At 50.1% G+C, this 25027-nt stretch overlaps 1 protein-coding gene across 1 annotated transcript in view; it reads left to right on the forward strand.

Annotated features, from left to right (window-relative positions):
• MEGF6 (multiple EGF like domains 6) overlaps positions 1 to 25027 on the forward strand; it is an 82727-nt gene that overhangs the window by 50690 nt on the left and 7010 nt on the right. Inside the window, exons 7-29 of the mRNA XM_030507992.1 lie at positions 5555 to 5680; positions 6549 to 6671; positions 7059 to 7181; positions 8365 to 8502; positions 10029 to 10151; positions 10886 to 11008; positions 11899 to 12066; positions 12398 to 12529; positions 12631 to 12759; positions 14411 to 14539; positions 14721 to 14855; positions 15227 to 15361; positions 17201 to 17326; positions 18356 to 18487; positions 18886 to 19014; positions 19436 to 19567; positions 19905 to 20033; positions 20578 to 20706; positions 21133 to 21261; positions 21988 to 22116; positions 22297 to 22425; positions 24563 to 24691; positions 24871 to 24999. Of these exons, the coding sequence (XP_030363852.1) occupies positions 5555 to 5680; positions 6549 to 6671; positions 7059 to 7181; positions 8365 to 8502; positions 10029 to 10151; positions 10886 to 11008; positions 11899 to 12066; positions 12398 to 12529; positions 12631 to 12759; positions 14411 to 14539; positions 14721 to 14855; positions 15227 to 15361; positions 17201 to 17326; positions 18356 to 18487; positions 18886 to 19014; positions 19436 to 19567; positions 19905 to 20033; positions 20578 to 20706; positions 21133 to 21261; positions 21988 to 22116; positions 22297 to 22425; positions 24563 to 24691; positions 24871 to 24999 (3006 nt within the window). The remainder of the gene's footprint in view (positions 1 to 5554; positions 5681 to 6548; positions 6672 to 7058; positions 7182 to 8364; positions 8503 to 10028; positions 10152 to 10885; positions 11009 to 11898; positions 12067 to 12397; positions 12530 to 12630; positions 12760 to 14410; positions 14540 to 14720; positions 14856 to 15226; positions 15362 to 17200; positions 17327 to 18355; positions 18488 to 18885; positions 19015 to 19435; positions 19568 to 19904; positions 20034 to 20577; positions 20707 to 21132; positions 21262 to 21987; positions 22117 to 22296; positions 22426 to 24562; positions 24692 to 24870; positions 25000 to 25027) is intronic.

Consider the following 25027-nt stretch of genomic DNA (forward strand, 5'->3'; position numbering starts at 1 on the left):
GCTCTGTACTAACCTAGTAAGCTGGTTGCACGGAGGGGTGGAATGAAATATCTTTGTCTCATAAAAGCTCAGAGTAGGGCACAGACTTGGTGGATACTCCTCTGCCAGTGTTTATGGCTGTACCTTGTGCAATGGGCACCCACGTGTCACAACTGCCCTGTTTGGTGCTTGTCCCCTAGTGCTTTCTGCCCCTATGGATTCTACATGATGGTGCCGCAGCCCAGCCTCTGTCCTCCCTGTGTCTGCTGGCTGCACAGCAGCAGTCATGTACACCAGCCCAGCCTGATGTGCTTTGAGCTTGCACAACTCCCATGTGTGTAAACACAGGCTGTCCATGCCCTTGGAACAAGCCCACCCCACAACAGAGCCTGGGCAAGGGAAGCACCTTGGATGGTGGCAATGGGAGGCTGCCAAGGGGATGTTCTCACCCCAGGTTTGGTCATGGCAGCAGGATGCTCTCTCCCTTTTGTTGCCTTCACCAGTGCTTGGACAGGGAGCCCGTGAGCATGCGGTCCGGCCAGGCGGCTTTCTAGGGGTGACTTCGTGGTGACCTCGAGCGTGCGCTCACTTTCTGTGATGTTTTCACAAGTACATGCAAGTGGTTCTTTCCTTCAGTGCTTGGGCTGCATAAATATTTACACTGCAGAGCCAGAGGCTTTGCTCTGCTCTTGGAGCTCACATGGTTTTTGTTAAGGCAGCGTTCCTGACGAGGCAGCACTCACAGGGCAGCGTGTGGGCAGCAGCATCAAAGGCAGGAGCCTTGCCCAACACTCCATCCCTTCACACACCAGTTTTGCTGTTTCAGGAGCACCCTAATGCACCCCTGGGGAAGAGGAAAGCGTTTTCCAAGTGCCAAGCTTAAGGCCAGCTGTAAGACGAAGGGCTTTGGCCCCTTTTACAGCACAAGCAGAGCTTGGCTTTGTGCTCAGGACAACAGCGTGTTCTTAAATCTCACATTTGACATAGCCTGGAGAATCGAGGGCAGTCGATGACAGCCGGCTCATGGTGTCCCCGTGCTCACACCTCGGGATCTCTTCCTTTACTAGAGCTACATCTGCCCCATCAGTCATCATGAACAAGGGACTCGAGAAGCCTTGCAGCAATCCCTGTGTGTGTGGAAGAAGAGCTGACAGCCAAGGCAAAGCCTTCAGCCCAAGGCTGTGACATGCATGGGCTGCGTCCCAGGGATGCACCTACACAGCCAAAGAGCCCACGACAGCTCAACTTGTACCTGTGGCTTAGGATAGCACAAACAGTGGCTTAAAGCCACCTTCCTGTGCCTTGCTCTGTGCCTCACAGCAAGTCTCACCCATGCTTGATGCAGCTCAGTTGTGCAAGATTCTTTTATTGCATTTTTGTTGTTCAAATATAGCAAGTCACTGATTAGTTTAATACAAAAGGGAGGGAGAAAAAAAGCAGACATTGCTATTGAAAGTGAAACAGAACAAAGAGAGTCACTGGACGTCCTGAAATTACCTCTTTCTTTATCAGAACCACATGGGCAGGCGGCAGGAAGCTGACATCTTCAGGTCCTTCTCCACTGTTTCAGCAGAGGGATGAAATCCAGCCCAAGGCAAAGAATCTAATCTGAGCCAATTGCTTTTGTTGGCCTGCAGAGCAGAGAGATGGTCTGTATTAACACACAACATGTTTCTGGAAATTGTCTGAGGTTAGAATAAATCAGTTTGGGATTACATGATGTATCCCTATTTAGGTTAAGAGTACTTTAAATGAAGAAATCTGAAATGTAGCAGGGATTTGTATAGTGAACAGAAGGACAATGTGTAACGGTTTGTGTGGGCTTGACCTATGTGACAGAGGGTAATGGTCCCTGTGTGCTTTGTAGAGGTTGTCAGTTTGCATGTGTTGTACAGACAGCTTGCAGGGTTTAGAAAATGTGACCTTTTCCTTATCCAGTGGCGGGTTTCTCAGCTGTTCCTCAGCTATTTCTTAGAACCAGTGGTTTTGTGCGATGCTGCAAAAGGGAAGGTCCTGCTCAATTCTACTTACAGCTCCTTATGGTTGCTTTTAAGGTATTAGCTCACTGCTTCTGATGGCAAATTACTTAGATCTGAAGGCAATGTGATACAGATGGGAAAGAGGAGAAGTTAGAGTGGAGGAGCCCGAGTCAAACCAAGTGAAATCTTGTCACCACCTCGCTGTGGTATCTCCTCTGTTAGGCTGCTACTTAGATCCACTTCCCATGTGCAACCAGTAGTAACAATATCCTTTTCATCCCTTTTTATACCCATTCCCCGAGCCCGAGAGGGTCAGAACCTAAGGGTTAGCATCTTTCAGCAGCCCTGCACACCCTTCAGGCAGAGGGGACAGAAGTAAGGTCCCTCTTGCAGACGAAATATCATCTGTGGAAAATGTGTCTGAGCTTTAATTGCAAAAAGCTGTGTGATGTACAAGATGACACTGGATTTGGCAACACTTTCACAGAATTGTTAAGCAAGGAAAAGCATCTGGGAATGGAAATATTTTTAGAGTGTTTCTGTAAACAGCAAAAAAAGAGCAGTAATTAAAGCAAGGCCAGCAGTGAGGGCTGCAGGCTGTTACTCTGCGAGAAGCCAGCTAAGGAGATCCAGAGCGAGAAGGCCCTTGCTTTGATGAGGCACCCAAACCAATTTAACAAGTTTCATTTGTTTTGTCTTATTATTCTTGACTCTTAAATTGAGTTAGTTCTTATCTCAGCCAAACTGTGGTGCTGCACAAACATGCCCATCCATGCACTGTGTGTGTCTCTGCATGGTACCATGGGATGCGATCGCTTTGCTTTTACATCCCATGTGTGCCACCAGTCCTGTATAGCTTATGGGCACCAGATAGCCAATGATGCCAGCCGCTTCTTCACCATGCTCAAGTCTCTTGGCAGCAAAGGACTTCTGGTTCCTATTACCCATAATGGTCTGGAACGTACCCATGATGGCTGAGGCAACAGCGTGTGCCAGCCCCTCCGTCATCGCATGCAATCACAGAATGGGGAGGCTCAGATGAGGTTATTAGTCCTGAAGAGTACATTTGCTAGGAAATAAAATACATAAAATGCTTTTGGAAGGTCTGCTGTGTCCAACCTTATGGGATGTCAGTCTGCTTAAATTCTGTATGATAAAGAATCTGGTCTTCATTTCTTTCCACTCTGTTGTCTTTTAGAGGATTGTTAAAAGTTGTCTTTCAGAGGTAAGCAAGGAGGGCAGTTATTTAGACTACAAATTCATACAAATAACTGCAGGAGGTTATTTTAGACATAAGTTGCATTGACTTGTTATACGTCAGCCCAGTACTTTTCCCATATGAAGGAATGTTTTGGCAGGCATTAGCATTGTTTTACTTCTTTTTTAGAAAAGCACTCCAACAAGCACATTATTTATGGTAATTTTTCATATATGCTATTAAATGCTTTAATATAGCAGAATATTTTAAAATGACCACCCATCACTGCTAAAGCTTGAGTACTTTAGCTCTGACCTGTAACTTTTTAGGAACGTCAAGTATTTCTGTTGTTTCCTTTCAAATGGATTAAAGGAAGCACTGTCAGCACAACTAACATAAACTGCTCGTCCTTGCTCCAGCCATATGTTGGGTATGACAGTACTTTGACCCTATTAAGTTGCTTCTGTTCCCCAAAATGTTGTTCCGTTAGAGGCATACAATGGGAAGTTGGGGTATGGAAGTTTGAAGTGAGAGAACTCCTCAGCATTGAGTCAAGGCATATTTTTTGCTGAAAAAAAAAAGAAAATTTAATACACAGCTTTGCCTTTTATTTTCCTCCTATGCCAAATATTTGGTTTTCACTAATGTACAAGAGAAGTTGAATCAAATTACTCCCATTGTTTCTTATGTATAGAAAATACTCTCTTGAATATGCAGACCAGGTTCTGGTGCAGCCCAACTACTGCAACACATTGGTACTCACAGCTATCCAGTCATCTGCACCCTGGTCATGGCTGCTCCACAGACCCACCTCACCTTAGGGCATGGAGACCTTGTTAAAAGCAGGAACTTCTCCTAGCACATGCTTTCCAGGCTCGCCTGCTTAGCCAGACTGTCAAGGTTGTCAAGGGCACCGTGATTACCTGGAGTGTTTGCTTGTGGAGAGATGGTTTTCATTAGGGATATTTTTAGCTTTCTCACAAGATTCCTCAGAGTCAGCACATTAGTTTATTCTAGAGTTTGAAAAATAGGTCAGAAACGTGTGAGACCACAACTCATTGTACTGTTCTGCTTATGAAAACCAGGTCTGAGTTTCCATCCCAGACCTTGGCTGGATTTTAGCAGTGTTGCACCCACCCAGCTTTGATGCGCAGCGTGTGGTGTCTTTCATGCCCATTCGTGTCTCCTAAAAGCAAGAACCAACTTTAAAGGCCAATTTCCCAATTCCCATAGGGACACCTCTCTTTGCAGCAGTCACTGTTGGAGATGCTCACTGATTAAGGAGTAGATAGGCTAACTCAGGAAACATGGAATGGTCTAAGGGGAGACTTTCATCCCTTTGGACACATATAATTACCCCAAGATGACTTATCTACCCGAGTTCATGAATCCCTCTCCAGAAAGTCCTTCCATGCTTTGTTTTCTAGCTAAAATTTCTCCTGGCTACAAGTTTAATGGTCCTGGATAGCTGCAGCCTGGTTAAAATGAGTAGGCAAAACCCTGCCCACTGGCTGGCTGGAAGGTGCACACATCTCTGGTTAAACATCATGCTTTTGTCACTTGTCCTGCAGAGAAGGGCCAGATTATAAGATCAGAGCAGGGAGGAGAAGGCTATTTTAAGGCTGATTAATGATAGCAAGCTTGTAAAGAGCAGATAGTCCACATGTTCAGTCATGAGATCTGTTTTCTTCCATAGCCTAGGCAAAACCTTCTGTTTTCCAACTTGTTTGAAAATCCTTTGGACAGGAAAGCGCCTTGCGCAAGGGCCACACAGAAACGGTGCGGCACGGCCAGGAACACCAATTGGGAATCTCAATTCCCAATCCAGTCTGCTCTGAGGATGAAATCACAGCTCACATCAGCCTTTCTTCAGCTCAGTGGCTGCTGGTTAGAGCATCGGTTACTTGCAGTATGGACAAGCCATAGGAGATGCATCCTAAGAGTTATGCAGAAATCTCCTAGTCAAAGCACTGAGCTGGAGGGTTGAAATTCAGACATGCAGGATGCTGCTTAAAACCTTTTTCCTTACATGCTCCCATAAGAATCGATGGTACCCACTGCCCCGTGTAATTGGTGTATTTTACACAGCACAGAGCCAGAAACTCAATTTTCCATATAATTTTGTTACAGGAAAACCTGAATACACCTAAGTGCAACACTCTGAGCAGAATTAAGCTGCACTAGCCATGGCATTGCACCTGCAGTGACTCTTTGAACAAAAATACAGGACTTTCAGCAACAGTGCAGCACAAGAAGCCCACTCACTGAGATGGGCACCCTTTGGAGAGGGCTGATGCTTGCTAGAAGCATGATGGGTGGCAGCTTCCCTCCCTGTAATATGCTGTGGAGCTGATCTTACCAGGTGCCATTATTCACATCCTGTCCCTTTTCCTCATAGCTGTGAACTCGTGTGCCCTGAACAACGGCGGCTGTGAACACGACTGCGTGCAGGTGACGCTGGCACAGCACCGGTGCCAGTGCCGGCACAACTACCAACTGCGGGAGGACGGCAAGCGCTGTGTCTGTGAGTCCCATCCGCTACATATGGGGAGCTGAGGAGGCAGGGATCTGCTTGGGCCCTTTCCCAGGGGAACTGAGAGCTGGGGGAATGGGGAGCATGCACTTGCATACTCAGATGTCCAATAGGTCAGGCTCGGGTCTTTATCTCCAGTAAAAAAATGCATGTTATGTTGTCATGGACATATTCTGCAGCTTATTCTGAAAGGCTGGGAGGAGCTGAAGGAGCCAACCAAAATGACACAGTATGAAGGCACAAGCTCCTGAGAAAGTGATGGAACAGCAGTGGGATGGGATCATTCTCCCTGTGCTTGCAGGCAGATTTCTGGCTGACCTGCTCCTGGCTGTAGGAGGGAGAGAAGATGAAGGGGATATAGCGCAGAGGTTTAATCTTCTCATTCCTAGCAGTTGGCATTCAAGAAGCAGGAGGGGGGAAGTCTTTAGCTGTGAAGTTGCTAAGGGAAAAGGAAAAACTGGGATATTAAAAATGCAGCTGTTGGTAGGGGTTTGTAACATCTGTCCAGCTCCTGGCACAGGTCAGAGGCTGGCAAACCTCTTGCTAGGAGCACTCCAAGCAAATTTGCCTAGACCTTGCTCTGTAATCTCTAGAGGTACGTGCCCATGCCAAGCTTCTGCTGGAAAGGTTTTCCTCAGATTGGTGCCTGGTTTTTGCAGGATCTCACACTGTGTAAATCCTCCTGCCTGGATGGAGCAGTAAACAGAGAGGAGTAGCAGAGATTTTTCTGTCTGGTCTTTCACAGACTGCAGACTTTACTGCTAGGGATAACTGCCTGATGTTCTGTTCTCCCATAAGCATCATGCCAATAAGAGCTAGGATTGGTATGAACCGAGCCTGCCTCTGCTTTGACCTGCAGTGAGGAACCCCTGCAGTGACAGGAACGGGGGCTGCATGCACCGGTGCCACAACCACCGCGGGACACCACGCTGCGAGTGCCACCCTGGCTACCAGCTGGCTCCTGATGGCAAGGCCTGCGAAGGTGAGCCCCCAGCAAAGCTTTCATGGGGAAAACCAACTGTGTCTCGTGGAGTGAAGCAATGCTCCATCAGGCTAACGACTGGTGTTTGTGAAAGTAATGGAGCGATGTACAAGCCTCCCAAAGGGGTGGCATGAAAGCACTCATTTAGTGTCTGGCCAACAGCCTGCTTGGGTCATCTGGAACACTCTGGTTTCATGTGGTCCAAGTTCTTAGGAAGATTTACTGTAATTCTGAACTCTTAACTCTCTTTCTTTGTTAGTCTGGACCCCAGGGAAGAACTCAGGCTACAAGAAACTGGTGAAAAACTTGAAGATGGGAACAAGTGTCCCTTTGAAAGAATGTTTATGGCTCAACCTGCTTTGCTGACTGACTGCTCATCTTTTGCAGATGTGAACGAATGCCTGGCTGGACTGGCCATGTGTGCACACCAGTGTCTCAACACCCGTGGCTCCTTCAAGTGTACCTGTAACCCGGGCTACGAGCTGGGAGCTGATGGCAGGCAATGCTACCGTGAGTACTGCATGCAGACACTATCCGGGGGGACGGGAGGTGGGTTTGCTCCTGCAGGCAAGTGCCTGTGCACTGTCCTCTGGGAATTGCTGGGGCCAAGTTACAGCAATCTGTATTAAAGAATTCCACAAGCAGATCTGGGGCTGGTCACCCCCCCCACCAAGATAAAACACTTTGTCTGATCTCTAAGGTTACTGTGAAGCTACTTTTGCTGGTTTAGGCAATTGATTTGAAGCTATTTGGCTCCAAATAGGCCAAGTTTTGCTCTTGGGGACTTTGTTGGATGAGTTCAGTGAGCTGCAGATGCGACACTGAAGAAGGAATTGAGCTAGCAAAGTGATCACATCTGCTCCCATCAAGAGGAGAAATAAACACTATTATTGCAAGAGTGAGCCAGACTGTCCATGCATCTTTGGTCAGCTAATACGCATCAGCAGGGATAGCACAGAGTGGAGCTGGTCAGCATTTAGCACATGGGGAGAACCACCATGACACAGCTTCTGGTTTTGACATGCACAGATCCATTGGGAAGCATCAAGCTCCCCTTCTTCCATCTTCCTTGGGTCTGGACACACTAAAAACTCAAAAATGCACTTGAAGGCAGAAACTGTTTTCCTGCCATTGAGGATTGAGTCAAAGCTTCATGGTACAAGTTGCTTTTAGTTTAAGAAAGCTTAATTAACCAGACAAGTTTACAGAAAGCCTGCCAAGCTGAGATGATCTATGGCTGCTATTGATGTTTGTGCCTGCCATTTTTTGACATGTCAGTAACTAACATTTCTAGCTGTAGGCATCTGGATGTTTCCATAGTTAGCTGTTTTCTGCTGCTCCCATTCCTAACTGGCATCAGAACAGCTCTGTACTTACAAAGGCTGAGCCAACTTTTGGTTGGCAGCACATACTGCAGCTTGTCAGGAATGGCAGCAGTTTTGTCTGCAGACTGCTTCATCTCAGAGATTGTCCAGAGCCTGCTCCACAAGTCTGTCCCTAAAGGGCTACATGGGGCCTTGCCTGGGATCCATCCGTTTATTTTTATACATGACTTCCCAGCCCAGCAAAACTGCCTTCATCCCTTCCCCAGTGCAGATCTCTGCTCCTCAGCAGGGCTGTGCCCATGTGGATGCTAGCTCCAGCTGATGTGCACAGATGTGCAGCACAGTCCTAACCAGTGTGTCTTTTCCAGGGATAGAAATGGAGATTGTGAACAGTTGTGAAGCCAACAACGGTGGCTGTTCCCATATGTGCCACCACACCAGCTCTGGCCCAGTCTGTACCTGTAACTTTGGCTATCGGCTTGAAGAGGACCAGAAGACATGCACTGGTAAGGCAAGGGAAAAGGCACATATCTTGTTTTTACGAGTAATATGAGGACCTGTATGTTAACTACTGCGTGTATGTGCACTACAAGCAGGTTAACAAGGCTAGAAACAGATGCAAAGAGGAGATGAGATATTGTTCTACTTAAGACATCCTCAAACCTCAAAACCTACTTGGACAGCAAACATTGACTTCAGAACTAGTTAGTTTTTCCTTGCTGAATCTGATCTAAGGCAGATACAGACTTGCATTTTGGATACCTATGAGCTTACGTCTTGAAGGGATGATGTTCACAAAGTACCATCTTGCCTGTTATCTCAAAGGAAGCAGCAGTGTAATTTGAATAACTGAGTGATGCAGAGGAGTCACTAGCTACAAGCCAAGTGTTGTTCAGTCCCATCCAGTCTGTAAAGTATGTGCTAATGGAGAGGTAAGGGTGAAATGTACCTCGAGCTCTGTGAAGGCTGTAAAGCTGAGGCATGCACTTTATACTGCATTACGCTGAGCTCCTTGCAAGCAAATCGCCTAGTCAGAAACCCACTGTAGTGCTCACAATCCAGACATTGTGTGTGGGGCTGGGGCTTACTTCTGTGGCTCAGACTTGCACAGCAAAGCTGGGTAACCCACCCAAAGCTGTGAGATATCTCTGCAGGTCAGTTGCAGGGTCTGTACACTGAGGCACTTATACCTAAAGACCTCTCTTTCTATAAGACCAGCAAGCAGGAGGTTGCTAAAAAAGAGTAACAGTGTTCAGTGATGCAAAACAGTACTTACTTTTTCCCATGCAGTCTGGAGTTGCAGTTCACATTACTCAGGAGATCTTGAATTCATTTCTTTGTTCAGTACCACCTTCCTCCTGCAGTTTTCAAGGAGCATGTCAGTCCAGGGCATCTGTTTGGAACAGACACTCCTCAGTAGGCTGCCATAAGCACACACGGGGTGGGGGTTGTACGAAGTGGGGCAATTCCTTTTCTAGAGGAGTCTGCTCTGAAAGAACATTATTCCTTTGCACACTACAAACCCAGTAAACTTCCTGTAGCCCAGCACCTCCTTGGTGCAGCCTCCTCCAGTGGTAGGGGAATGCTTCACAAACCCCTCTGCTACATGGGCACCAGACTTCAGAGACTTCACTCTGAGACAGTGTGAAGGAACCAGGTGGTTCTCAACCATCTCTGGACTAGACATCACTATTTGTACAGGGTAAATCGGAAGGCAAAAGCAAGTTGTAATCGCCTCCTATTTGTAAGCACACAAACCCCTTAATCTCAAAATAACATTTAACTTCCCACAGGCCTCTAGGATTCAGGATTCCTCCTTTGGCTGGGGAGCATAGTGCAGAGGATGATCTGCTAACATAAAGCTCACTCATTTCAAGAGAACAAGAATACTAGCTCAGCATTTGGCAGTCAGATGAGGAAAACTCAGCAGATACTGAGTTTTCTCAGTAAAATGGAGCAATTTTAACAAGTACTGTCACCACTGCAAAGCTAGATGGGTATTAACACCCAGAACCCTTTGGTTTTTATTTAGATATCAATGAATGTGACAGTGGTTCTCACTGTTGTCAGCAAGACTGTTACAACTACCCTGGAGGCTATGAGTGTGCCTGCTACGCTGGGTACCGGCTCAGCACGGATGGCTGTGGTTGTGATGGTAAGCAGAAACACCTAGCTGGACTCCTGCGAGTAACCAGCAGCGCTGCAGTTCAGCCTTGCAGCATGGCAAGAGACACAAATGGAATAGATTCCTCTAATGCTGGTTCTATTTTAATTAGTTTGCTCTAGTGTTAAGGCAACTCAGCTATTCTAACCCACACAGCGCAACTGAAGAGTAGCAGTGGGGCTTTAGAACACCCTCAATTAAAATTGGGATAATTCAAAGGGAATTGGTCCAGGTCTGACTCCATTAATTCACAGAAATCACTTCATGTTCAACACTGCCCACCATTTTCACCCAAGAGATGTAGGGAAATAAAAGTGACTGTATAAAACACAACTGAAACAGTGACTAACGCAAGCTTTTAGTAAAGAGAGCAGGAAATGGTCCTACCTGGTTGGGAACAGGCAGGTGTTTCTCCCAGTTTCTCAGCAGAAAGAAGGTGGGGCTCTTCCTCCTATTGAGTTGTTCTCACTACCAGAGCTCTCCAGTATCATTTCACAGGTGAAAAACCAAGTTTACCCACCCATTTCTACATAATCAGTGACAGATGGGAACTGAAACCCAGGCCCCCCGAATCTCTTGCGTAGTCTCACTCAATTTTTAGGGTTAGATGACTTGATACAACTAGCAGAGAGGATTCCATCGGCTTATTGCTGATCAGAAAATTTATACAGGCTCCTGTCTTGTATATTGTCTCCCATTACACTGAACTACCCCATGGTTTTTAGATGTGGATGAGTGCTCTGCAAATAACGGTGGCTGTGAACACATGTGCCAGAACCAGCCAGGGTCCTTCCAGTGCAGCTGCGAGATTGGACACAAGCTGCATGAAGACCGAAGGAGCTGCATCTGTAAGTGCATCACAGCACTGCTGCACTTCCCAAAGCAGCACAGAGGATTTCAGCACAGCTCCACTTACAATAGCCTGCAGGAAGACAAAGTACCCAAAGAACCAAACCCTTTCCACAGTCACCAACCTCAACAGTTTTTCATTATAAAAAATAACAGATTACTTTTTCTTTAGGCATCTTTGTCCCACCACCAAACACACTACTACCCACCTTAGTCACCTAGCAGAGCAGCAAACCTCTCAGCAGCATCACCCACGTTCCTGGGATGGCTTTTTGAGGTCTGGACCCAGAAAAGCAGCACCCAGTGCCTCCCCACTGTGGCAAATACAGGACCTCCATCCAGCCCATGGCTTTTATAGGCCCTGCCCTGGCTCCCAGGTGTGCCTGGGCTTGGCTTGATTGCCTGGCTTTTAACCCTTGCCTGCCCTTCAAGGGAAGGAAACCCTCATCTCTATCTGACAGATACACTTTCCAAAAGGCAAACCAAGCTGAAATGCATTGCTAATGCATTAACAGAGGGGCAGTCTTGTTTAATTTTCCAGATCAGAATTAATTTACCTGAAAACCCAAAGAATCCGAGTGGTTGTGGTCAGAAGAAGCCACAGCTGTGTGTCAAGGTTAAAATCAAAGCTTCTCCCATGGATTTTGAAGGCATTTAGCTGGCCCATGCCCATCCTAGCCAAAACAAACAAGTAAACAAGTTGCAAATGTTTTAGAGATGCGGAGAAATCAATGGTGCAAACCAGGCCAAATCAGATGCACCCTGTATAAACCCTCTATAGATGTTTCTGGTTCCCTTTCCCTACTACAGAGGTTCTGCCCTGCTATATTTATCTCTTTAGAGATCTTTTCCCACTTTGACACTGTTACCTCTGTGACTGCTTTCCCAGCTATAGAGGACACTGTGGAAGCTCTGGATGGTCGGCGCCCCGTTATCCGCCCGATCCCTCATGTAGCAATCCTGCGGGATGAATTCACCCAGCTCTTTAATGACGACTATGAGGAAGAGGAGGAAGAGATGGAAGCAAGAGGAGAGCATACGCTTACAGAAAAATTTGGTGGGCATTTTGCAGCAGTGGTAAATGGCATGCTTGGCTCGGAAGTCCAGAATAAATCATGCATGCTGGGTTTGTGTGTGCTTGGTGAAGACACAAAACTTGTTGAGTGCCTTTTCTATATACCCAGAACCTGTGTTACAGCACAGGAGCATTTAGCTTTGCGCATAGAATCACAGAATGCTTAAGGTTGGAAAGGACCTTAAGATCATCCAGTTCCAACCCTCCTGCCATGGGCAAGGACACCACATACTAAACCATGGGGTTTCTCTGCCCAAACTCCCCAAGATGAAGCTCGGGGCAGGCTTTTCACCCACAGCACCTCTCGTTGCAGTCTGCCTGGAGCACACATTCGGTCCCGACTGCAGCCTGACCTGCGAGGACTGCCAAAACGGAGCCATGTGCAATGCGGAGGAGAGCGGCTGCGAGTGCCCGGCGGGCTGGACCGGCATCCTCTGCAACCAGAGTGCGTGATGCCGGGCGAGAACATGCCTCTCATCCCTGCTCCGGGATGCACAGAGGTGGCAGCCGGGCCTCCCCTCACCTCATGTCTCTGTCTCGCCCCAGCTTGCCCAGCCGGCACCTTCGGGGTGAACTGCAGCCTGACCTGCCGCTGCCAGAATGGGGGCTCCTGCGACCCCACCACTGGCGCCTGCCGCTGCCCGCCCGGCGTGGCCGGAGAGCTCTGCCAGGATGGTAAGCCCATGGCTCTCCTTCAACCGTAGCCCTCAGCGGGTGTGGGATGTGTCACCTCACTGTGTTGAGGCAGGACGGTGCCTCTGTGGGGCCCTGAAATCAAGCACAAGTTTTCTTTTCTCCATAAAGCATATTCCTGAGCTGCCAGTTGCAGGTGATGCTCCCCAGCCTGCAGAGGTGGTCCATTCCTGTTTCTCTCAACGTGTTAGTAGAACATTTGCTGCCATTTGATAAATGGCTCCTACAGCCATCTCTGACACCACTCTTTGATGTTCCAGTTGAGCTTCTCTGAAGCATTAACATGTTTTCCACAGAACGTCTTACACTGGTCCCTTTGTAGATGTTCACTAAAAGCATATTCCAACTCTTTTATTGAACGATCCCGGTGTGAGTGTCTCTAACACATCCCTGCTCCATCTGACTCAGTGGGTCACTGAATCTTACAACGAATAATGTAGTTTTTAACAAGGAAAAGGTGGTAAAGGGGATTCTTCACCCACAAAGCAGTGCTCCAGTTAGCATGCCTCGTCTCTGCAGTGAAAGATCTTTGCAGTCCCTCTTTGCTGCTAAACAATGACCCTGGGCAGCCATCTATATTTCCCTGCATGTTTAGTGGCAGACATAGAAAAGAATGTCAAAAATAGATGTTCAGCTGAGGAAAACCCAAAGCATTGAATGTTGTGACAATAGTAGTTACCCAAAGTACCCCTAGGAGGTGTCAGTTGCTGTTGGCATTTGTTTCTCACTCCCAAAGAATTAAAATCTGGGGGGCATAAGCTAAAAACAGAGTGAGACAGTAAGAGATTGAGACAAAATTATTTCAGACAATTGGCCAGGAGCATATGGGAACTATTACTGAAAGAGGAGACCAAAGCAGAATGTAAATGAATGCAAGAGATACCCTGACCTTTCCTTTTGTAGGAAGGAGGTGATGGAGGGGTACAGAGTCAAAACAGGAAGGTAAGATTAACATAAACATTGGAGAACTGATCTGTTGTCCCAGGGTGGCATTTCCTCTGCTCAAAGTGCCTGCTATTCTTGTCGTATGGGAGAAGGCATGTGTTGCCTGGCCAGATGCTGGCCGGAGCTTTCTGCTGACACAGCCTGTCTGCCATGTGCTTCTAATATTAAGACCTTCAGCATAACAGAGAAAGAATAATAATTTTATTCCCTTAATAGTGCAAATATCGCAGTTATTTATCAATAGGAGCAGCCTATGGATTACTTTCTCACGTATGAAAATCCTGAGTGCTCAGAGCCCTGCAGGGCAGATTTCTAGCACAGCCATTGTCACCCCTTCAAGCTGGGTACAGAGCTCATGGGTGCCCTGGAGGCACCTCATATGGCTGGAGAGTGGCAGCAAATGAAATGCTCTCTCTGCAAGGGCAGGAATGTCACAGCTGAAGCAATCTGTTACTGAGCTGATGCAGGGAATCTGATTGCTCTTCCCATTATTTTATTGCATATTGACACAAGCACATTCCTGGTTGGAAAACAAAGCGTCTTTCTCGACACTCACTGCATCCTTTGTCTAGGTTCATATCTGATATTATACGCCTTTGATTTGGGTACAGTTTTCCTGTGGTCTGCTGGAAATAAAACAACAGGATAAAATTATCCCATCTTCCCCCAAATCTCTCTCTATTACTAGGGTGCCCTAAAGGATTTTATGGGAAGCAATGCAGGAAAAAGTGCAACTGTGCCAACCGGGGTCGTTGCCATCGGATTTACGGAGCCTGTCTGTGTGATCCGGGCTTATACGGACGGTACTGCCACTTGGGTATGCTTGTCCTCACCTTCTTTATGAGATATATATATATATACACATATGATTCTCAGATTAAAGAGATTAAAGCCTTCTGAGGTACCACCCTGGGAAGGGCCAGGGTGGGTGGTGAGGTCTCTGTCCCCTGCCCTGTGCCACTTGCCCTCACTGACCAGCTCTTTCCCACTCCATCCAGTTTGCCCGAAGTGGGCGTTCGGCGCCGGCTGCTCGGAGGAGTGCCGCTGCGTGCAGGAGCACGCGCAGGACTGCGACCGGAGGGACGGCTCCTGCCGATGCAAACCCGGCTACCGCGGCAAGCGCTGCGAGACCAGTGAGTTGCCTGGAAGCACTCATAGAGCATCCCTCTTTCTTCTCTGGCATCTTCTTTTCCCATGGCTAATTTTCGGTGGGGAAAAGCTCAGCCTGCTTTCCGCCCTCCTAAGACTGTCTCAACTCTTGTTGTTTCGATAGGGAAACAACTTGCTATCAGACTCAGCCATGTTAAATAAGTTAGCACACAGAAGCTGTGTAGCTCAGTGGGAATGCCTGTAGATGTGGACGGTGGACCTAATCCATCCATCTATCAATCAGCTTGGGAGGGTGCTGGTCAGTTGCCTGTCACCACAAACGGGGCTGCCTGCTCTGCAAGGGTCAACCGAGTAACGCCAGATGTTCTTGCTTTGTAATTCTGATTGTGAACAGAATGTGACCCTGGCTATTATGGGGATGGCTGCAAGAAGAAATGTAGCTGCTCACCAGAAGTATCTTGTGATCATGTTACCGGGGAGTGCCTGAAGGACTGTCCCGAAGGCTACCATGGGGAGAACTGCGAGCAAGGTAAGGCAGGGGCTCTAAATGTGCTGCAAACTCACAATTCCTCACACATAAAGGGCCAGTTGACAGTACAAGCAACTAAACTGCACAGCTCTGCTCAAGCTCTGAGGGAGAAGCTTTTACATATCCTGGGCGTTAGTTGGGGTGTCAGAGACCTTGGCTTTCTTCAAACAAAGTTGTTTTGCGTGAACCTAAAGGCACTGAGTGATTGGCACAAGGAGATGAATAAAAAACATGAACACAGTTCTTGGAAAATAATATCTCGTGCCAGGCTCAGAGCTGATCACTGACTGAAAAGCCAACCTCCTCATCCTGTGAGGTTGTGTCCTTCTGTATGCAGCTTCAACTGGTTGGATTCAACAGAAGATGCACAAAGGTGGACTCTTGAAGTCCACACTTGAAGACATACTGTGTTAAGGTGGTCAGCATCTGAATCTTGATTCGAGCATCCCAGGAGTTCCTGCACTAAATTGTGTTTCACCCAGCACTCCATCCACGCGCGACCCAGAAATTACAGCTATTAACCTCCTTAAGCTGCTGGCACACTAGTATGTCACATAAGGCCACGACTGAGAGGATATAGCGGGTCTGGTGGTCAGAACAAAACCTGCAGCTGGTCACAGATGGCTCCAGATGCAAGCAAGTGCTCACAGAGAGGAATAGCATTAGGAGGAGGGATGGGAGCTGCTTCTGTGGGGCTCGTGCCCCCTTGCAGGGGTCCCGGCAGCCCAGATTCCCCCCATGGTGCGATGCTGCTCCCTCCGGAGCTGCGGCGCCTGGTCAGGCTGGGCACGTTCAGTCGGGGTATTTTTAAAGAGCCTAAGAAAGGAGCTTGAGCCCGTAGGGGGGAGTCACAGGAAATAACACAAATATTTGTATAGAAATAGTAGGCTCTTGGCTGTTGTTCGGATCTGGAAATTATTAAAGGGTGAAGACAAACATCTGCCATCAATTAGCAAAGAGGAGGAATAACAAAAACTCCACTGTGTCGCTTGAACTCCACGCGCTGGGGTGCTTTTCCTCCGTGATTTGTGAGCACTGGGGTGTTTGCATCTGCTGAAGCCTTATGAAACCTTGGCTTCGGTGAACAGAAAGGATAGTGAGCATGAAGCCCCTCTGGGAGACTCAAAGAGGATTTAAGGCCCTCAGTCTGTGTGCAATTAGCTGGCTGCTAGCAGGGTACAAAGGGCAAACCGAGCTTTTTGGTATCAGCAGCACCACCCTGGCTTTTGGAGCAGGGAGAAGGAGAAGCATTCACTCCTCCTGTGGATGAGGATGCTCCTTCTTTATTGCTTTACACCAATAAACCTCCTTCAAACATTGCTGCTTCTTAAAAGCCTGGCTTCCAGATTCTGGAGGCAACCAGGACAGTAACAAGCCCTCAGAGCATCTTCTAAAAGTCAAGGAATGATACGAATTGAGGGGTTGTGGACCTGGTGTTCTGCACCCCAGCACAGGGAGACCAGAGTAGCTCAAGTCACAGTTTGTGGGATGCAGAGTGAAGGCACATCCTTCCTAAGCCATTTGCCTCAGTGCCTGCAGGGTGCTGTGGCTGCTGCCCGGTTAGCTTGCAGAACCATGTTCACAGACTGGAGACCAGTTTGGCCTCAGCTGTTGGGCATGGGATCAGTCACATCTACGCAAGATAGTGGGGTGACAGGTTTGAGGTTGGAGGTGACCCGTGTGGCTACAGAGTGGCCACATCCAGCCCCATGCGCACAGTCTTCCTCTGCAGCCCGGGAGCCTTTCCCAGCTGGGTTCTCCCTCCCGGAGCAGGAGGTGCAGGTCTATGGGCAGCCGGCTCTGGGAAGCGTGGTTTTCACATGGCTGTTTCCGATGCAGAGTGTCCGGAGGGGCGGTTCGGGGCCGGGTGCCGCCAGTCCTGCGCCTGCGGGGGAGCGCCCTGCGACCGGAGCACGGGGCAGTGCCGCTGCCTGCCCGGCTGGACGGGACACGACTGCGCCCAAGGTGAGGAGGCAGCAGCAGCGGGTGCACCGGGGTAGGGCTGAGGAGCCTGGCTGCTGTTGGTCTTGTGCTAAAATGAGCCTTAAAACCATCGAGTGCAATTAGAATCATCTTCATGGGAAACGAGAATAAACCCAGCTTTTGATGGGAAGTCGTGAAACAACAGCCTCAGCTTTGTTGTTGGGTGAAGTACAAGTAAACTTGCAATAAAAAAGATGGAGATATTTTTGGTTGTTGCAGTCCTTAGCATTGAATCATAGAATCAGAGTGCTTTGGGTTGAAGGGACCTTAAAGCTCATCCAGTTCCAACCCCCTGCCATGGGCAGGGACACTTTCCACTAAAGCAGGTTGCTCCAAGCCCCTGTGTCCAACCTGGCCTTGAACACTGCCAGGGATGGGGCAGCCACAGCTAGAAAACTAGAGCATCCTCATTTAAAGATTTTGACATGATTATACAGTATTACAGCTGCAGGAAGATAAAAAGATGTCCCGTTCCTAATAGTTTGACCAAGCAATAAACCCACAGATGCACAGTGCTTACCACACATCCTGAACTGCCTTTTTTCGAGGCCCTGAAGCAGCTTAGGAGCAGTAGAACAAGAATTCTTGCCCCAGTTTTCTCAGTTCTTAGCCTTTCGCTTCTCCTTTGCAGCTAAAAGCAGGTCTGGGAATGCTGACTCATGTCCAGCAGTGTGACAGCAGATGCAAAGACCCTTTGCCAGCAACACCATTTCCTAGCAAGGAGCCCTTGTAACTGCTCACAAGTAGATGTGGATCTGAAATTGGCATGAAAGCAGTGGAGTGAGCTCAGAATAGCACTTATGGAGGGTTCTCACGCTGTTTATAAAACAAAAAAAGCAATGCTGCCCTTGCTCATAGCCACGTATTGCCAAACTGAAGTCCGTGTTTTGATGAAGCACAGACAGGAATGAGAAAGGGAACCCATTTCCATGCACCAGAAAATAGATGCTTCCCGCTTACCCCTGGCTGTGATCCCAATGGCTGTGTCCTCTCCCTCTGCCCATGCTCCAGCTTGTCCCGAGGGTCGCTGGGGTCCAGGCTGCCAGGAGATATGTCCAGAGTGTGCGAACAGTGCCCGCTGCGATCCTGCCACCGGAGCCTGCCTGTGCCCGCCCGGATACACCGGCCAGCGCTGCCAGGACGGTGAGTGCTGCTGCTGCTGCCGGGTCCCTCACACCTCAATGAGTGTCTTTTGTTGCGACAGGGGCTCTTTAGGTTGACCTGGAGCACTTGCTCTAGTGAGCAGAGCGTCCTGCTATTGACCAGGCATCGCTGCTCCTCAGAGCAGGTCTTAGCATCATGCACGCCCCTGTTGCCTCACACTTTAGGGCATTAGGTTCTTCCCTTGAAGCCCCTCTAGTCCTATCTTTACAGTGGTAACTTCTCCATCAGCAGAAAGGGAATAAAACCCTAAGCCCCTCGTCCCATTCAGCCCGGAGCTGGGCACCGATGCTTGGAGCACACCGTGGTCCAGCCGGAGCACAGCCCTCACTGCGGTGTCCCAGCAGCCGCCTGCAGTTAGTCCCTGTCTGCATTGGCAGTGTGTCCTCCCGGCTGGTTCGGCGCTGACTGCCAGCAGAGCTGCAGCTGTGGGAATGAGGGACATTGCCATCCCGTGACGGGGACGTGCAGCTGCGCCCCTGGATGGACGGGGTACAACTGTCAGAGAGGTATCGTACCCGCCGTTGTTACCCATCACTAATAGCAGACACTGACCTGTGCAAAGCCACGCTCTCACCTGCTTCATTGGCATCTTCATGCTGTGCCTCTGCCAGAAAACTCTCTGAAATCCTTTAGGTTTCTCCACTCTATCCTGCAAGTGCCACCGGGTCCCACTTGCCTTCTGCACTGGGCTTGCTTGTAGAATGAATTCCCATCAAACACATGCTAACGTAACACCCACTCTCACTGTCCTCCGGGTTTTCTGAGGACCAGCAGCTGTGTTTGTCCTTGCTCCCAAGTAATCAGCTGTAATCAGCGGCACTAACACCCTGAGGAGAAGGCAGCGCTGTGCCCACAGCTCTGCTCACTGGGGAAGCTGAGCAAGTGGAGCACACGCTGTTTGTGGATCAGTTCCCTCTTGTGTTTCAGCCTGTGACGTGGGTCGCTGGGGCCCCGACTGTGCCCACACCTGCAACTGCAGCAACAGCGACGGGAGCTGCAGCGCGGAGACGGGGCAGTGCTCCTGTGAGGCCGGCTACACGGGCAGCCGCTGCCAACACAGTGAGTGCTGCCGCTCCTTCACCCGAGCACTTGCAGGCTTGTGTTCCAGGGCAAAGGCATTGCATGGGGGGCCAGGAGGCTTCCGGATGTCTCCAGCAGTGCTCCTTGGTTCAGTCCCAAAGTCCAGTCCCCGTGCCCTGTCTGTGATACTGCCGGCCCGGTCCTGTCCTGGGGGTGGTTGGGTGGATGGGTGCACATCTGTAAGGGGCAGGGTAGAGCCCACTGGTTGTTATAAAAAGCAGCTGGCAGACATTATTATTCCATTCAGAGCCTTAGCGCAGCTCTCCGGGGGCACCAGGAGTGGACAGGCTCCTCATTCCCGTTTCTTTCTTGCTAGAGTGCCCGGAAGGATGGTTTGGGCTGAGCTGTCGGCACCGGTGTCAGTGTGACAACGGGGCTGCCTGTGACCACGTCAGCGGGGCCTGTACGTGCAGCCCGGGCTGGCGAGGAACCTTCTGCGAGCACCGTGAGTACCCACATGTGGGAACCCAGCGCTGCTATGGTCCCTTTGCAGCAGGGTCTCCTGGTCTGGCTTCACTATCTTGTTGCAGCAAAGAGAATCCATGGGGAAAACCCCATGTCCACAAGCTGCTGAGTCTCTGGTTTTAATTTGGAAGGGAAAAGGTCTAGGAAAGCATAAGAAAAGGCTATCAGAATGTAAACAAGGAGTAAAAGCAGAGCTGCCTTGTCTGCACACACATTGCATTTGGAGCAGCCTCACAAGGGGGTCCCTGGCTCCCCCATCAGCCTGGTTGGCCTCTTGGTGGTCAGAAACCTAATGCCATGGCTCTTCTGACCCACCACAGCTTTGTCCTGGTCCTTGGACATCCATAGTGGACATGCGTCTGATATTCTGCTGCCCTCACAGGGGGAGAGACACTAATAGGTGTCTGTCACACTGGTGCGGCACTATATCAGCTAAAAAGGCCACCAAGAGGCATCTCCTCTGCCGGGAGGTTTCCAGCTCTCTGTATAGGCATGTTGTGGGGATTTCTCCTTTGTTTTCCCAGCCTGTCCTGATGGATTTTACGGACTGGAATGCCAGCAAGCCTGCGACTGCCTCAATGGCGCCCACTGTGACCATGTAACAGGGCAGTGCCACTGTGCCCCCGGCTGGGATGGGCCCCGCTGCACCCAGGGTAGGGGTCCCCGCAGCTGGGGTGGGGTGGAGTGGGGCAGGAGCAGCCCCAGTGCTCTGGGTGTAGAAAGCAGAGGTCTGGGGGTCTGTTCCCCCATGTGAAGTTAATGCTGCATGGCAGAGAAGTTTTGGTTTTGGGGAGGGACTGGGGGGGCCGAGCACATTGTTGTTGAATGCAGTGAGAGCTTAAGCATCCTGCAAAACAGATTCCAAATAGACAAAAGGATGTGACAGTGTGTGTCCCTGTTTGGACATCAGCCACCTGTAGACTACACCACTATAAAACCCAGCTTATGCAGCCGTCCCCTGCAGCGACGCACCAGGGTTGTTTCCTCTCCCAGACAAGGGCATTTGGGATGGTTGGGAACAGTCTGGCTGCTGTAATTCATACCCATTAACAGTCCTGCCTGCTTCTGCTCCAACAAAGCGTGCCCGGAGAACAGGTACGGCCAGAACTGCAGCCAGACCTGCAAGTGTCTCAACAATGCGACCTGCAGCCACATCAGCGGCCGCTGCCTCTGCGCAGCCGGGTGGACGGGACCCATGTGCCAGCAAGGTAAAACACGTTATGGTCACTTCCTAACCCAGGCTGCTGCTTCCCCTGCCAGTGTGCGTGGATAACACCGTTTCTCTGGGTGTGTTGGAGGTTTCAGTGAGTAGCAACTACAAAAAAGCAGAGACAGTGCAATAGCAGGGACAGATTGCAACTGAGATCACAATTAGCTGTGCAGCCTTCCTGATTTATTCACTGAGAGACAAGCCAAAAGGTTGCCTGCTCCAAGAGCACCAGAAATTGCACTGATTTGCAGTTTTATAGTAGCACAGAGGGAAGCAGCTTGGCCATCTGAGCATTCAGACACCAAGTCAGTGATGCCTTCAGGCTCAGCTCAGGGAAACTGCATTCATGTGCTGAAATGGCTTTTTTTATCTGCCAAGCACTGGCACTGTCTGGGGCGAGGAGAGGAAGATGTTCTGCAGATCAGGACCAACTGAGCATCTTTCCTGGCTGCTGAACTCACCCAACCGCTTTTATTTTGTGTATTTGCCACCACCAGAGCTAAGGAGGCTCTAAAGAGATGACATACCAGTTCCACGTGTCATCACTGCCTCTTATCTGCACTACTTAAAACACCAAATGTCCTTATGGGGCAGCTGAGCAGCTCGGGGGGTCATGAGCTCCTCTCCCTGCCTCTCATTGCAAGCACTAACAGCTTCATTTTAGATGAGGCTGTTTGCCTTCGGAGCCGTTTTCTGACTGGGGTGTTTGCCTGCTTTTCCTCAGCGTGCCCGGCGGGTTCCTATGGGAAGAACTGCCACCAGCGCTGCCTCTGCCAGAACGGTGGCACGTGTGACCCTGCCACGGGGCTCTGCGCTTGCCCCGCAGGGTGGACGGGGCTGGCCTGCGAGCAGGGTGAGTACCATGTGTCAGCAGCGCACACAAATGGGCTCTAGCACAAACCTGACCTGTTTTGGACCTATTTTCCATCGAAGGCTGGCGGTGACATGCAGTGCGCACCCGTGACGCGGTGGAGGGGTTTGCACTTGGGGTGGTGGGTGTCCGGGTGGTGTTTCACCGTGTGCCTTCTCCCAGAGTGTGCCCAGGGGCAGCACGGGCCCGGCTGCCAGCAGCGCTGCGAGTGCCACCACGGGGGGCTCTGCGACCGCCGCACGGGGCTCTGCGCCTGCCAGCCCGGCTGGACCGGAGAGAGCTGCGAGAGCCGTGAGTGGGGCACGGGGGGCAGACGTGGGCACGGCGTGCTGCAGCAGTGCCCTGGTGCAGCATCAGTGCTGCGTCAGAGCTGCATCAGTGCCCTGGCACTGCAGCAGTGCAGCATCAGTGTCCTGGTGCGGCATTGGTGCTGCATCAGTGTCTTGGTGCTGCATCAGTGCTCCGTTTCTTCTGCATCAGAGCAGAACACTGCAGAGAGGCCTCACGGGTGCTGTGATTCCGGCTGCGTGCCCTGGCTTTGCCCATCACTGTGCTTTCTGCTTTCCCTTGAGGGCTGTTCTAAAAACCATGGTGCACAGAGAGGCCACACAGCACCCTGCAGTGGTGCTGGGGTGAGGAATGGGATCCCCAGAGGCACAGCCTCCAAGCAGGGACACGCGGCAGGGCAGCTGCTTCCTCTGTCCTGTTTAGTTTAAGAGTAACAAAAGATCATCTTTCCAGTCTTTCTTCTACACTTCCCTGATTGTACACACCCTAAATCCCTGGCTTCAGTCTGAAGCCCCAGCAAATAATTACATCTGTCATTCGGCAGGCCCCTGTGCTCACCTTATCTTTAAATGTAACACATACCTTGGCAATCCCTTTACTATGAGGAAGTGTTGAAAAGGCTATTTACCTTACTAAGAGCAGCAACAGGGACTTCATCAAGTATCAGCACATCAAGAAGAGATCCACAAGCTTCTTCCCTTTCAGGGGTCATGGCACCTCAGCCTGGCATATTCCTTATATTACAGTGTAAAAGGCATGTCCTAGTCCAATGCTGTTACTTGTCAGCTAAGCCTGGCGTAAGGGAGCTGCCGACTGCAGCTATATCTGCCATCAGCCTCATCAAAGGGCTCTCAGCTTCTCCTGCCTGGCCATGCCTCCGCTTCCAGAGGTTGCAGATGGTTCTGCTGCCAGCCAAGGGCGAGCAGTTACATCCTCAGGCACATCGTCCCTTCACAGAGTCATGTCATGCTCTTCCAAAACCCAGAACTCCCAGTGCCAAGGTCCCTCATCATGAGGCAGCATTAAGCTGCTGGGTTGGACATTACAAAGGACGGGCATTGGGAGGTTTTGGCTCTCAAGTGTCCCTGTTTTTGACCATCACACCCAGGGAACCTTCCCTATCTCGCCCCGCCCGTAGATGCTCGCACTGAGCTCACCCACAGGTTCACTTTTAGTATTTCTTTCAACATAAATTAATTTAAAAACTCACCCACAAGTGCAGAAATTACACGTTTGGGGGGTTTTAACACTCAAGTCTCCCCCTTGACTTCCCACAGAGCTGTACTGCAAACTGTGTATGTGTCGCTACCTGCCCAGCTGTGCGCACAGAGCAGCCACCTCCTGCCACAGCTACATGCACAAACTCATCCCTTGCGTGGCCGAGCAGCCTGTTTGGACAGTTGCACAGGGACTTACCGAGTTTGCTGCATTCATTCATGAGGCAGAAGTGAAAATGAGGTTCACGGATTCTGCTCCTGCAGTGCTCACTTCTGCACAGTGCCGGTACTGCACACACATTGTTCTGCTGCTGCGTTACAAACCAGGTGCTTCTACAGCAGAAAAAGCAGCAGCAAAACTAAACGATGATTCAAACACACTGTGCTGGCACCCAGCTCCTGTTGGACAGTGCCAGGAATAACACTTCTAAAACCATGTGGTGCACTTGAAGAGAGACTTTCACAATGAATTGGTGACCGCGAGCATTACACTTCGCACCTGTGTACCCTGAGTGGATTTGACTGGTGATGCTGCCGAGACACTCAGGTTCCCATGCACAGTGGGCATCTGTTGAGGTCTGGCCCATGCAACCATTTCCCACCCCATGGCACATATGGGGTGGGAGAGGGATGGCAGTCCCCGGGCAGGATGGCTGGTGCTGCCCATCACCACCAAATCAAAGGAGAGAAGAGCCGCTGGCTCCTGCCACAGTGCTTGCCATAATAATACAATGGCATAGCAGAATAACAATAATGCCTTTGTAGGTGGCAGATGTCACTGGTCTTGTCACGGCACTGCTCTGGCTTGGCAGGAGTGAAAGGGACAGAAATCAAGTGTGTGCCTGCAGCAACTGCAGTGAAAAAAGACCTACATCACCTTTTTTGTGTAACTTGTCATCTCTCCCGTGTTTGCATCTCTGCAGCTTGTCCAGAGGGGCTGTTTGGGGCACGCTGTGAAGAGCACTGCGAGTGTGGGGACAATGTGACCTGTCATCATGTTACTGGTGCTTGCGATTGCCCCCGCGGCTGGAGGGGCCGGCGCTGTGAGAGAGGTGAGACAGCAGCATCCCTTCATGGCACAGCCACACGCCATCCAGTGCCAACCCCCTGCCACGGGCAGGGACACCTTCCACTAGAGCAGGTTGCTCCCAGCCCCTGTGTCCAACCTGGCCTTGAACGCTGCCAGGGATGGGGCAGCCACAACAGAATCCCTTTGCTTGTTTTCCCACAGCTTGCCTGCCGGGCTCCTTCGGGAAGGGCTGTGCCAGCCGCTGCTCCTGTCCGCGGGGAGCACCCTGCGATCACATCACGGGCCGGTGCGGCTGCCCACCGGGATTCACAGGCTCTGCATGTGAAAAGGGTATGAAGATGGGAGCGAGCCTCTTCCA

This window comes from Strigops habroptila, chromosome 16 (genome assembly GCF_004027225.2).
Source record: "Strigops habroptila isolate Jane chromosome 16, bStrHab1.2.pri, whole genome shotgun sequence".
NCBI classification, from domain to species: Eukaryota; Metazoa; Chordata; class Aves; order Psittaciformes; family Psittacidae; genus Strigops; species Strigops habroptila.